The sequence below is a fragment of the Schistocerca nitens genome, chromosome 2 (assembly GCF_023898315.1).
Source record: "Schistocerca nitens isolate TAMUIC-IGC-003100 chromosome 2, iqSchNite1.1, whole genome shotgun sequence".
Lineage (NCBI taxonomy): Eukaryota > Metazoa > Arthropoda > Insecta > Orthoptera > Acrididae > Schistocerca > Schistocerca nitens.
In genome coordinates this window covers 1,165,016,453-1,165,031,019 of record NC_064615.1, presented here as the reverse complement: position 1 = coordinate 1,165,031,019, position 14,567 = coordinate 1,165,016,453, and the positions used below count along the sequence as shown (strand labels likewise).

At 43.6% G+C, this 14,567-nt stretch overlaps 1 protein-coding gene across 1 annotated transcript in view; it reads right to left on the bottom strand.

The window, feature by feature from the left end:
* Positions 1-14,567, bottom strand: part of LOC126235625 (gustatory receptor 5a for trehalose-like) — a 167,014-nt gene that overhangs the window by 26,470 nt on the left and 125,977 nt on the right. Inside the window, exon 7 of the mRNA XM_049944337.1 lies at positions 6,692-6,854. Within this exon, the coding sequence (XP_049800294.1) occupies positions 6,692-6,854 (163 nt within the window). The remainder of the gene's footprint in view (positions 1-6,691; positions 6,855-14,567) is intronic.

Here is a 14,567-nt window from a genome sequence, read left to right as displayed (position 1 = left end):
GACATCTGTCTTGCGAAGGAGACCTTCCTCAAACCCGGGGTCGACGTGCGAGCAGCAAATTTTTGCTGCTACAGACATAACAGAGCCACCCACGGGGGCGGCACTGCCATCTGCGTGAAGACGTCACTGCGCCACAGCCGGGTTCAACTGCCGGCGCTCAATGCGCTGGAGGCCACAGGAGAGGCCGTGAACACCACCGCCGGAAAGATTCTTTTCGTGTCGGTGTACCGGCAGCCTGGCAGACCGCTCATTGCCGGGGATTTCAATGCGAAACACACCGAATGGAACTCGCGAACTGTCAGCCGCAGTGGGCGCCGCCTCTCTCGCGTTGTTTACCGCAACGGCGCGATCACCGTGGGGCCTTTTGACCCCACGATCTTCCCTGTACGGGGACAACCGGACGTGCTCGATATTCTCTTTTTAAGGGCATCGGGCATCGCCAAGACGCGTAACGTCCTGTCCTCCGACCTCGTACCGGTCATTTTTGGCCTCGACGTGGTCGGGGCTTCTCTTCCAGAGAGCCGTCCGAGCTATCGCAGGCTGAACGCCGAGCGCTTTCAGACGAAAGCCCTCGAACTTGTAAGGGGTCCGTAGGCCCTTACTATAGCTTTGCACTCGGCACAGGTCGATAGGGCGAACAATCGATTGTGACGTGTTGCGAGTGCAAGTGTTGAGATGCGCCAGAGTGGTTGGCGGTAGTGGTGTCACCATCGCCGTGGTTAGGCCCCTAAATAATAAATAAATAGCGGGAAAGTGATGAAGTATCTTTATAAAAATGATCAGTGACGTTACTAGTGCCGATATTTAGTTTCGCGTCTACCGCGTGGATGCAGTGATCGATTAGCGTGTGACGATAATGGCAAATGAAGAAAGCCTGTGCTGAGATTAGCCGTAATTAGATATGTATGACGAAGGCAGTTGCTATCTCCTTTTTGTGTTTTGAGAAGAATATAAGTTCGTAATCAGTAAAACTGTGTTAGTGTTCCTTATTACCATTCATTCAGTATTATAGTATTGAACAGGACGAACTGGAAAGTAACAACTTCCGAAGCAGTCAATTCCGATTACCAGCCCCATTAGATTCACGGTCATGTTAATAATAAGTATTGGGCTGCTATTCGATCAGATAAGGTCGGGCTAAAAGCGGAGGTGTTACAAACTGCTCGAGGAGGCGCCAAACCCCGCTGAGGTAGGGGCAGACGCCGCCCTAGCATTCTTCACCCGAAGAATACTCCGAGCAGCAGAGGAAGCCACGCCGAGACATCGCCAAGGACCACGAGACTTCTCGCGACAGTTACCGCGCCCTATACTGGACGCGATCACCGAAAAGAACCGACTATTTCGTTAATGGCAGCTCACTCGCCAACAAGACTCGAAGCGCCGCTTAAACCGCACGAGACGGGAAATTAAGGCAGCAGTCGAGCAACACCGGAACCAGGGACGGGAAGACCTTGTGTCTACCCTCAATCCTGACGATGGCAGGGCGTGGAGGGTGGTAAAACCCTCTTTCGTCGGCGACAGCAAATACCCCTTACAGGTCGGGAACGACTTCGCCAGCGATCCCGACGCGAAAGCCAACGTCCTGGCTGACGCATTTGCAGCGAACTTCACACCGGTGGCCGATGTCATCGACGATGACCACATACGGCGGGTCCACGAGCAACTACCAACCTTTCGTGCCGCAAGGGAGGAAAGCGACGTTATAGAGCCGATAACGGAGGCGGAAGTCGCTGTGCAGCTTCGCTCGCTGAACCCCAAGAAGGCTGGAGGCAGCGATGGCGTCACAAACCTCCTGCTGAAGAACCTTCCGCCGGGCCTACACCGGCAACTTGCCCGTTGTTTTCAACGAGATCCTCCGATCAGGTGTCTACCCCTCTGCGTGGAAACACCCTCAGGTCGTGGCCATTCTGAAATCCGGCAAGGACTCACGCCAGGCATCGAACTACCGACCCATCAGCCTGCTCCCGACCCTCTCGAAACTTTTCGAGAGGCTGTACGCGAGAAGAGTGATGCGACACGTCACCCAGAAGGGCATCATCCCGAACGAGCAGTTCGGGTTTCGAGAAGAACATGCCACTTCCTACCAGCTCCTGCGGGTGGTAGTACCGGCGACGAGGGCACTGGAAACAAGGGAAGACTTTGGGGGCAGTGTTCCTCGACGTCTCCCGAGCGTTTGGCTCGGTGTGGCACGACGGTCTCGAGTTCAAACTTTTTGAACGAGGTATACCGACGTCCCACATGACGCTACTGCGGTCGTACCTGTCTGAACGAACCTTCAACGTGAGGGGTGACGACGGTACCTCCACAGACCGGCAGATACGTGCAGGAGTGCCGCAGGGGTCTGTACTCGGCTCCTCGATGTACTCCCTGTACACTGCCGACGCCCCGAAAGTGCCAGGAGTCGAACTGTCGCTGTACGCTGATGATACGGCCCTGTTCACCCGCAGCATGAACGCCCAGGTGCTGAGAAACCGCCTCCAACGCGGGTGCGACGCCTTAGGCTCATGGGCAACAAAGTGGCGGCTGAAATTCAACGCCACCAAGAGCCAGGCAGTCGTCTTCAGCCGAAGACATCTGCCGCCAGTGTAGAGGTCACTGCTGCCCAGATATGTTTGTCAAAGACGTAAGTGGAGCGGCCTTCAGCTGGCATACTGTTGCTTTCCAGGGGCATTTGCAAGTATTTCACTTACAGGGGAAGCCTTTGATATTGAACACTCAGATCTCCATGAAACTTTGCTTAGAGTAACACTCAGTCATAAATACCACAGTAGTATGTGTCATTTCCATACAAAACTCCGCACTTGTCTGCTAGAGCCAACAGACTGTGACTTGTTGTAGCTCCACTAACCAGTGCTCGAGTTGCGAGAACGGTGTAGCTGCAGCTCGAATGTGCCCCTTGGAGTGTTCGCATGCGGGCTACTGTGTAAACTGTGTACAGTGATATTACGAAGAGAGGTAATACTACGAGTGTATTCCAAATATTAGGGACAAAGTTGCGACGTGCTGCATATCGAAATGAAATCGGGGTCGAGGTTAGAGAGTTCACGGATATGTTATATGACACAATAATTCAGAAATATAATGGGAATGACACAGAAATACATGACGTTAGGCTGGATAGATACACTGATTTTGAAGGACAGGAAGAAGGTGAACCTGAATGTGGCTTGTTCAAGCAGTACACGATATCCACCTCCAGAGCAACGGGAACAGTCCAGGCAATGTGAGGACGAACTCTCTCCACCCAGTGTCATAGGAGACATTGATGACAGAGCACTTTAGTACATTTATGAAGACTATTACTGTTATGGCTTCAATACCTATACCTAACTAATGAGTCGCTAGAAGAGCATTAAAAGTACATCAAATTTAAGATTAATTCTAAATTATATGTCAAGCAAAATGCGAACAAGGAGCCAGTCTCAAAGCAAGCAGACTGACGCAACTACAAACTATAAAAGAGCATATAATATCGCAACTTGATAGAGCAAGGTTGTACGCATCTACAGTTCACTATTGGTGTCAGCAAATGTATGTACTAGAATCCTCTAAAATTCAAAGCTTTGATTTCTTTTATCGACAGTCTTAGGGCTGAATATGGTATTTCATCCAGGCATATTACTGCATTTGTTACACGTAAGGACATATAACGTATAGCATACGTTCGTAAAGCACAACACTGTGTGGAGGAATTGGACATACTTTTGACAGAGCACAGCGTGGAGAAAGGAAATGACTGGAACAGTGAACAGAGCCAATTCGAGTATATGTCATCATCATCAACACAGTCTCACAGAGAAGAGAGAATTACAGCTATAGTGCGTTGCAGTCTGTACATAACTATATCTACATCTACACAAGTGATGCTGCTTTATCAGTGACAAACAGATTAGCAAACAAGTTGTACATATCTTTTTGAGAGGCACAAGGCATTCTCGGCACAGATATTTAAAAAAACGTGAAGCAACCTGCCGACGAAACATTCATGCGGAAGCAAGTAACAGTGGAAAAATGACTAAAAAGCACATGAAACGTTTTCTAACTTCAGCGCTTGGCAAACGTGTAACAACTGAATAGAGACTATTGCTGTGTGATTTCTAGTCAGGTCATTCAGATCGTACCCCTCTAGACGCAAGTGTTCCGGACAAGGATGTTACGTTTGAGACATTGCCATCGAAAACAATAAATATTGCGAACCTCTTGATGTTTACTTCTTTCGGCAGTATAAGCTCTACATCAGCAGGACTGCTGATTTCGTAAGACTGCAATGTGCGAGACCACAGGTGAAGGAACATGGTCGTTCCTTCATCATCAAACTTCACTCTGTGATTTACAGTCAATTTTCTGCATCAAAGTATACGCCTATGTTGCAATATGCTTAGCAGGTTATCACACTGACATAATCATATCATCGTCTGAAAATATAATTAGTATGGCTTTTCACACTAGACTGCTTGAATGCGAAACTAATTTTGAATGTAAAAACGTGGCTTTGGTGAGTCGTGCACATTCTTCTCTTCCACTTTGTTTTAACCACTTCATCGAAATCCCGCATGTCCTCTGCGAGGAATAATATAAGCACTATCAGGTGTGCAGGATGTGGTGTCACCGCCAGACACCACACTTGCTAGGTGGTAGCGTTTAAATCGGCCGCGGTCCGTTAGTACACGTCGGACCCGCGTGTCGCCACTATCAGTGATAGTCTAGAGAGACTCCCTAGCTCTCACCCAGTTGTACAGCCGACTTTGCTAGCGATGCTTCACTGTCTACATACGCTCTCATTTGCAGAGACGACAGTTTAGCATAGGCTTCAGCTACGTCATTTGCTACGACCTAGCAAGGCGCCATATTCAGTTACTATGTATCCTGAACAGATAATATTGGGAATCATGTACCGTCAAGAGCGACGTTCATCATTAATGGATTAAAGTTAAGTATCAAACTAATTACGTCCGTTTTCTGAATTCTAATTCCTTGTCATGTTCCAGACCTCACGTCAGTATAGTTCTTCCCTCCTCACTCCAGCCTGCGTGAGCTAAAACGCGTGCATTTCGGCCTCCTCTAGTAACACGGTGTTGGCTCTTCTGCCAACACAACACAAGATATGTGTGTTTTGCGCTGTTGTAATGACTTTAAGCGAAGAGTTTTGGCAATGTTGATTGAAAATGTAATGATATACTGACGTGATTGAATTTCGTATAATTTTCCTCCTATGGCACTGATACCTTTATCCTCCATTTCTCCCTATTAAAATTTCGCTTGTGATAGAATGCAACGTTTTGCACGGAAATGACAAGATCACTGTTTTTCTTACTATCGAGCGCTATTTTGAACATGGTTTCGTGCGATTCCGAGCGTTCGAGGTCAAAGATGTCCCTTGTTACCTTATTTAAGAACAAATGAACAGCACTGAACTATTGCTTTTTTTTGCCTTAATGTCATGGTAGAGATCAGACGCACCGGCAACTAAACGTTCTCGCGCTCGGCTGTATATTAACAGGGTGCATTGCTATGGACCATCTCTTAAAAGCATTTCAGAGTGCACTGTTTTAGCGGGTGTTTCCTGTTACGAACGAGACGAGAGTTACTCTAAATTAATTGCTCCCAAAGTCCGATTGCGTTAATGCAGAATAGGAATCAAGAGCCTCCAGTAAAAAGGTTCGTAAGACCCAGAACAACATTGAGGTTAAGGTATGTGACTGTTGAGTCAGTGCTGTCAACGTGCGATGCAGAAAAAAAAAAGTGTCTGCACTTTTTGAATTGGCTCATGTTCGTGAAGCAGCGGGCAAAAAGAAATCAGTCAAGTATTAGTTAACAAAACGAAAGGTGGAAACGGATACAAAAGTGAAGCAGAGCCTCTTCAAGTTCGAACCTCTGATACTATAAATGTTAACGAGTGCAGACGTGATTAGAGACCGGTTTACTGTGCATGATATAAATAAATACCTCAGAGTTCTTGTTACGTCTGCCACAGACGGCCCCTGCCAGGCAGACTACACTCAAGACACCCCTGTGTACCATATAACATACACAAGCACTTGCAGGCGCAACCAAGAGAAAAACAATTCTTCAAAATAACAGAACTTGCTAGAGACTAATGCGAACCTTTTTCTGCAGAGGTCGCCTCACAGACACAGGGAAAGTTGGAGTACTCCGCCGACTTCCGCCGGCTTTATAAGGCCAGCGCAGCAGCAGTACAGGCAGTTCCTCGCCGAGCTAGGAGGGACCTCACCGACACTCATGATGAATAGTCGTCTATATGTTATTTGTTTTCTTTGTGTGTATATAGTGATTGTTCGAGAAGTGTAGTTCAGTTTCAATAAACCACATTATACTGAGTGCTCTACAATACTCAGTATTCTTCAGTTCTAAGCCGGAATACGCATTATTATTGTAGAAACATTCGTATTTATACCACTCAGTACAGAACAAAACATGTGCTACGTTAAGCATATAGTAGAGTTATTGGTAACTTAGTGTAGACTTCACTGTAGTACAGTTACGTTACAATCGGTAACCATCCAATCCGATAGGTACTGAATGCGGGGGAACGGGTCGTAGTTTTACAGCAAGCGGACGAAAGCGTGAGGATTATTTGGCAGTTTCAGCTATTATGATATCTCAGACCACCTTGAGGTGCTGGGGTACGTCGAAAAGAGTGAAACGGATGGTGTAGGTTTTCTGTAAAGACCTCAGTACTATAGTCCAGCGGTGGCACGGAGTAGAGCAGGGTGCTGGGCTCCTTGCTCCGGACGTAGATGTCTGAAGCCGACAGTGAGACGAGGCAGGTCTTGGCGAACAGGTAGATGAACGACCAGTAGTAGTACACCGTCTCCACCGCACTGGCCAGTGGCCTGCAACCAGACAGCAAGTGTTACGTGCTATGGAGTCTGGGTCATTCTCCTGCTACAACATTCCGAACAATTGCGCACAATTTAACACATGTACAAAACATTTGAAAAAAGTTCGATGCGTGGCGGAACGTGCCGTGATACCTATCCGTCAGAGTGCCAACGCAAAATCCAAAACCGAACAGTGGTTTCCATATGGATCAATGTAAATTCAGCTAATTCGTCTGGACATTCCAAAATATATATCAAAAACACATTTGTACAGAACAAGCTTAATAATTAAAAAAGTATTTTTCATTTTTCTTCTCCTTCAGCACGATCGTGTTCATCACCTTCTTTGGAAGGCTGCCGGCTCTCTACACATTTTATGGTCCCATTGTAACGTCCGCACAGCAAATACCCTCTACGACGATCCAATTAATCATTTTCAATCAAACCATCCACATTCATTCACTTTGGAAAAGTTATCTGATCTGATTTTCTCGTAATGTATGCGGCGACAGCTCGTCTACGCCAAAGTATGTTCTAGTGAATTTATTCTTTGAAATAACAGAGATGCATATATCCATTCTCCAAGGTTGTTGGAGTGGTAACTAGGAGAGCTTCTGGAGTATCGGTTGAGGGATTGACGTGTTTCTGAGAGATACATATTCTGCTTTTCTTCTCGCTAAAGCGAGCCAATTAACATTTGTGCCGCTAGCGGTTTGTTTTGAAGAGAAAGAGATTGTAAAAGGAAAATAATTAAGGCGTGGAATCACCGGAGATCTGGACATGTAATGGAGATGGATGTAATAGACGATTTCCTCCATAAATAAGGTTTGCGACTTTTTTGTTCTGGAGTGAATGAACGAATGTGGTTTTTCTGAATCATTTGTTGATCACGTTGGCCCTGTAATTAGTGAGGAAGTTTCAGCTGTGTCGAAGAGAGCCTGCAATCACTGAGTCTGTGTTAAATCGTCCAAAAAGGCTTCGTACACATCTGGAATTCGCAATCTTTTGTAAAGGGAACAAATTGTCCAAACGATTGATTCTCCCGACTGACTGCAGTGTTTAACAGTAATAATAAATGTAAAGATCTCCTATAGCAAGCCAGCCGCTGATTACCAAGAGGTAGGACTCCACCAAAGATTCTGTTTGGCTGATTCCTTTTATCACTATATCACAGGTTCGAGTCCTGTCACAGTCGCCATTTTAACATTTTAATGTTCGGATAGTAAGCTGCCGTCTCTTTAATCTAAGAATAGATGATCAATGCAGCTAGCCGCTATCTCTGTGTAATGTCTTGTCTGTATAGACGTGTATCTGTTGTCTTTAAGATCCCTTCACCTTCACACATGAGTCTATACAGTAAAGTAAGGCCCTCCCAGTTCTTGGCTGATCCGTGATAAGACAGGCGAAAAACTATTTTCATTCGCTCTCTCTCTTTCTCTCCTTTATCTTTGTATAGTTTTTAATATAAGATTTCACCATGATAGAGCTAAAACGAAGGGATTAACTTATTAGCAAGATAAATGCTCAATAGGAGAACATGTGGTATCACCTTACATGCGGTATGCATATATATCTTGAAATTTAAAAACTTAGAATAACTATATTACACCGAATATTGTAGACGCATTAATTAGTTTCACGTACTGTATTATTAGCTCTCGTAATCAATGAAAAACAGCACAAAAATACCGGAAACAACACAAAGGCGAACAGGAAAATGCAATTGTCGCCATTTATATTTGTAAGGCTGACAGGCACACCACGTGGTGAAACCTGAGGCACTCGACGGAAACTTACCCAAATTTTTCGTGAGGAAAGTCGTCGAAAAACAAAACCGACGATAACTGAAGTCATTGAAAACTGGGTTATTAGTGGAAAGGTACAGCTCGATACGTGGTAAAAATATACTCAATAATATTAGCAATAGTAATAATAATAACAATAATAATATACTTAGTGACAACCAAAACATTTTTTGCTGGATGGTACAACAGTCAACCAGACACGAAAGTAATGTAGTATTTGTTGATTTCCGGCAGTTTTTTTTTCAGAAACTGAGACATTCATACATATACAAGACCAATTAATTGTGACAAATAACTGAAGTAGCTTTGTAAAGGTCAGGGAAGTTGGTAACGGCCGGGAGAGCGTTTGATGATCCGCTACCTTCTGAATAACACCATTTCCAGATCATACTTTACACACTGTATGGAGATCGAAGGGACTTCATTATACAAGAGGAACTGTTATGATTGATAAAGAAAGCTGTGATATATGCAACAAAAAGGACTGAGGAGAAATTCGTGGGAAGTGGGGATTAAAACTGAAAATATTGTGTCTTAATTATTAGAAAATTGTTTTCTGTTGTAATGCACATTTTACTGCGTGACTTTATAGTAAAGCATAGAATAAAAATAAATAACACAAATAGCAATGGCTGTGGTGTTTGTTTGCTGTACGTTCAAGTATATAGCTTCCGCTACTTTTCTACATAATTTTCTACAAGTAACTTTTTCTACATTATGTCCTCCTCTGGGGAAAACATATGGTAGCTTAGGACCAGTTTTGTAACCCGCTTCGTAGAAACCCAACAACAAAGATTTATGGTAAACTTTATAATATTACTTGACAGGGAATATTTACTTCATTATACTTTATATATTCCAAATACTGTTCGAATCTCAAATATGACGGCGCTTTGATTCTGTTGATCTCTGTCAACGTTCACACACAACTAAATTCAAATGTTGTATATTACTGCAGCATTTCGAAACTATAAGAAAACAGAGATCCTAAATGAATGTTTTATACAATTTTATAACGTCGCATTTGTCTGGATATGCAAGGAGAACAGTGACAGTGAATGCAAGAGATCACTCTGCATAAGCATATTTCCACTTGGTACGTCAAGGCACTGTACAGTACAGAAAAATTAAGAAGTGTTGAATACTCTACTAACAGTTGCAAATAAACCTGTTGATTCGGTGGGAAGTAAAAGCATAAAATTCGGTGAGGAGTAAAAGCATAAAACCAAGATGGTGGAGACAGTTGTGGAATGAAAAACAATGTAACGAATGACGAGTGTCAGGAGGCCTGATCCTTCAAAATCAGCGCCAGATCCATAAAAGATAAAAGAAAGGAAGTTTATAGCTTAACGTGCCGTCGAGGACGAGACCATAGAAACAAATCACAAGCTCGGATTCTCCTAGTTGGAGTAACCATTCCGGCAATCATCGTAACCGTTACAGGGGATTTATTGGGTTGGTGCATAAGTTCGTAACGTCTTTGCTTTGCATGTTGGTATTCCGTTTGCTATGGATTCCTCTATCGATTGTCGTTTTTTATTTGATGTTCACTATTGCTGTTTGAGTCTACATATTGTTTCTTTGCCACTTGGAGATAGTGAGTAGAGCTATGGATTATAGAAAACGGTGTGCCAAGTGGAGGAATGGGAACATTTCCGACATGTTACTCTGCTTGAGTTCAATAGACCAGAAGTTCTCAAGCTTTTTCCGTCAGGCCCCCCTTCTTAAACATAAATTATTTTACCTTCTCCCCCATTTTGTTTTCCGTCCTCAGCGCTTTTCATACTTGGCACAAAAACTGCCCATGATATCTGTTTACTTCTGTTTAAGTATTACAACTATCAATTAGAATAATAATAATAATAAGAAGAAGAAGAAGAACAACAACAACAACAACAATAATTATAGAATGTCATTCAGCACACGAGAGGAAATTTAAAAAAACATTATCAGACATTTGTATTATTCAGTGGTGGCGCAACTGACAAATACAACGAGTTTATAATGAGCGAGTGCAGTTGTTGGAACTGAGAAAATATGTGTATCTCACCAAATATTTTTATAGATTAGTTCAGAAAGTAGTTAGTTATTTAAGATTTAAGTGTTTCCTTCTGCAATGCTTTTAATTCAGTTAGAAAGTTTTCATACTTGGAAGATCACGACGTATAAATAACGATAGAACAATATTCAACATTTAAATGCCACCTTAAAAACTGTTATATTCAAACTGATGATCCAAAAAAGGAAATAAACAACAACTTTCAGAACACATTCCAGCTGTAGGTGAGGTCGATGTTTTGTCTTGATTAACGCCAGTAAGTTGATGCGAAGAGTGTCCTTCTTGCTAAATTGGGTTATTGACTCCGAGTGTGAACACAGAAGTTTTCGAGAGACTTCGATTTAAGTGTTCTGTCACTTGAGAACTGTATTAGCTCCTCTTGCTCTACTGTTGACACATGGTCTGTTACGATCGTAATTGATGTGGATCCAGTCATACTCAGATAAAGGAAAATTATTATCGAATTTCTGAGTGAAGTTTTCGATATGTAATAAGCCAATTCTAATTTTTACTATGTAGCGGAGTGCGCGCTGATATGAAACTTTCTGGAAGATTAAAACTGCGTGCCGGACGGAGACTCGAAATTTGGTCCTTTACCTTTCGCGGGCAAGTTCTCTGCCTAGTGAGCTACCCAAGCACGACACAGGACCCGTCCCGACGTCTAGTCTCGGTCCGGCACACAGTTTTAATCTACCAGGAAGTTTCATATCAGCGCACACTCCTCTGCAGAGTGAAAATTTCTTTCTGGAAACATCCCGCAGGCTATGGTAAAGCCATGTATCCGCAATATCCTTTCTTCCACGAGTGCTAGTTCTGCAACATTCGCAGGAGAGCTTCTGTGAAGTTTGGAAGGTAGGAGACGATGTGTTTGCGAAAGTAAAGCCGTGAGGACGGGTCGTCAGTAGTGGCTGGGTAGCGCAGCTGGTAGAGCACTTGCCCGCGAAAGACAAAGGTCCCGAGTTCGAGTGTCGGTCCGGCACACAGTTTTAGTCTGCCAGAAAGTTTCAGTCATTTCTATTAATTTTACCTACATCCAACTCATTTTCTTTCACGAAGTCATCCACTAGGTGACGAAGAACTTCATCACGAGACAACCAACGTATCTCCAAGTGAATTATAAGCGAAACGTGAGTGGAACTGATCTCCTTGCAAAGAATGGGAAATAGCCTAATGTTTAAAGCTCGTGCTTTCACCAAATTTACAATACTGACTGCATCTTTCAGCGCTTCATTGACTTCCGACTGTACTACTTTAGAAGTCAATCCTGTCTCTGTATCATGCAATGTCTGAATTTTACAGAAGGGAAAACAGCACGTCCTGTTGTGATGAACCGCTTTTTAGTGCCAATAATTCTGCCACCCGACCGGTACATACACCAACACAGTTTGTCCATGACCGATTGTTGTCAACAAAAAAGGGATTTCACTAGAAAGAAAACATCCGTGCCAGTAGTCCTCCCCTCAATTGATTTTAAAATTAGAAAGTCTCGAGTATTTCATTTTCATAATAGCAGCAAGCAAAAACGAGATGCTGGAAAGATTTCCGTATCTGTACTGTCATCAGGTTGCCGAGTGAATTTTAGGATACTGAAGACGTGATGGCAATCTATTTCTCACGTCAGTGACTATAGCATCAATACAACGAGCCCCAATATCATGTGAGGAAGTATCGACTTCAGACTCGTACCTTTCTCCTTCTCTACCCCCTACATAATATGAAATATAAATATTTCACTAAAAGCCAGTGTCCACCTCTATTACTCTCTGCCCCCCCCCCCCCTCCTCCTCCCCGGCAGGGGAGTGGCACCCCTCACTTTGAGGACTGCTGCGATAAAGTAGTAACAGCAGTGTAGGCAGCCAGAAACAATTGCGCCGTGTATGGCGATAACTCCATTGGACGGAGTATGGAAAGAAAACAGTTTTCTCGTTTTGAGGAGAGTCGTTGTGACATTAATAGCTCTCCACGTTCAGGAAGACCTTCGAGGTTTAACAAAGATCGTATAAACAAATTAATCCACAATGATCCGCATCAGTGTGCTTGAGAACTGTCTAACATGACGATCTGTGGTTATTCCACCATGGTGCGACATTTGTATGCAATAGGGAAGGTTCAAAAATCGAGTGTATGGGTGTATGCTGTAAGCCAAAATCACAAAAATCTGCGGGTGGCCATGTGTGCATCTCTCCTTGCTCGTCATCAATTGGCTCATGAATAACATCGTCCATTCGTATCATGTATCGTTACTGCTCGTGAGAAATGGTGTGTTTACGCTAACGTAAGGAAAGTAAAGAAATGGTTGAGCCCAAACGAAGGACCAACTTTCCCTACAATGACCTGCCCGCACTCACAAAAGATAATGTTATGCATCTGATGGAACATCTACGGTGTGGTGTAATATGAATTGCTTCCCCGAGACATAATCATCACCGCTGACATTTATTGTCAACAACTGAGACGCCTTGCAGACGCAATCAAAGAACTACGAGACCAGGAAGACTGAAGTGATGCTACTCCAGGGTAACTTCCGCCCGCATTCTGCTAGACTGACAAAAACCCTATACAGGAGTTGGGTTGGGAAGTCATTCCGCGCCCATCTTATTCACGTGATCTTGCGCCCTCAGATTTTCGCCTTTTCTTCTCTCTATCGAACCACCTTCAAGGAACTTCCTCTCCTGATGAAAATGCGCTTCTAACACGGCTCGACGAGTTCTTCGCATCAAAACCATGTTGTTTCTACAGTCGCGGAATCGAAAAGTTACCCCAGCGTTGATGTAAACAGTCAATATATACGAGTATTATTGTTATTGAAGTCTCTTTTATGTGTATCTTTTGTGTTTATTAAATTTAGGGGAAACCGCTACGAACTTATGCACCATCCTAATAATTAACGGCTAAACTTCAATGCCAGTCGGAGAATTGAACCACATTCCTACTGAAAGTGAAACTAATGTCTTAAAAACTGCGCCGGAAGACAATAGAGGGAACTTGAAACGTTGCTGCACATGTCGCCTCATTGACTTTCAGAATCTGTTCCCACTTTTACATTACTTAGCAGCATCGCCTATGTGTTGGTGCTCCTATAACTTCAAATTGAGAGAAAGATGATCAGCTCGGTGTTATATCTAGCGGGCGCAGTGATATTTCAACACTATATTTCCACATCTGAATTGCATTTCATATCTAAGTTGTTTTCGGTACTAACTACATACTTATTAAACTTTAACTTTTCAAAGGAATCGCCAGGTATTGGCGTCGTTGCCCTACTGTTCCCACATAACATCCTCTTGTTGTCTGCTTGGAAACGTGCTTGTCGTGTGCTTGAGTATCTGTATGTGTCTTTGGCCTTGGAATGAGTTTCTCTGAATGTAGGGACAGCTTAGCCAACCTTTGTACAAAGCTAATGGAAACTGTTCTAGGTCAGAGAGACATCGCTGACCGATGGTCCGTTGCTATGTTGAAGTTGGTGCAGGTAGAACGTCAGCTGCTGGTCTGTTGCAGAAGACTGGTGAGGGAGCGAGCAGCTTCACTGCCCTGGGAAATGTCGGCGGGGTAACACCTTATTTTAGCCCTTACTGTTAGTGAATGTCTAAGTTCAGCTTAACTAAGTCTCTAGCTCATCTCTTAGTAAGTTTCGGATATTATAGACTAGCTACTTTGTATGTAGGAATTTATTGCAAGTAATTCACGACTTTTACAATTTACTGGAGTGTTCTTTGTGGTCTATAAGTTCGCGATGGATGGGCATGAGACCACGTCTATGTATGAGTGTGATTAGTTTCCTCAACAAGTCATGTAACTGGTTATGAGCACTGCATGTATATGTAACATTCCGGTGGTGCGGTGGTCGCAGTAAAATCCTGC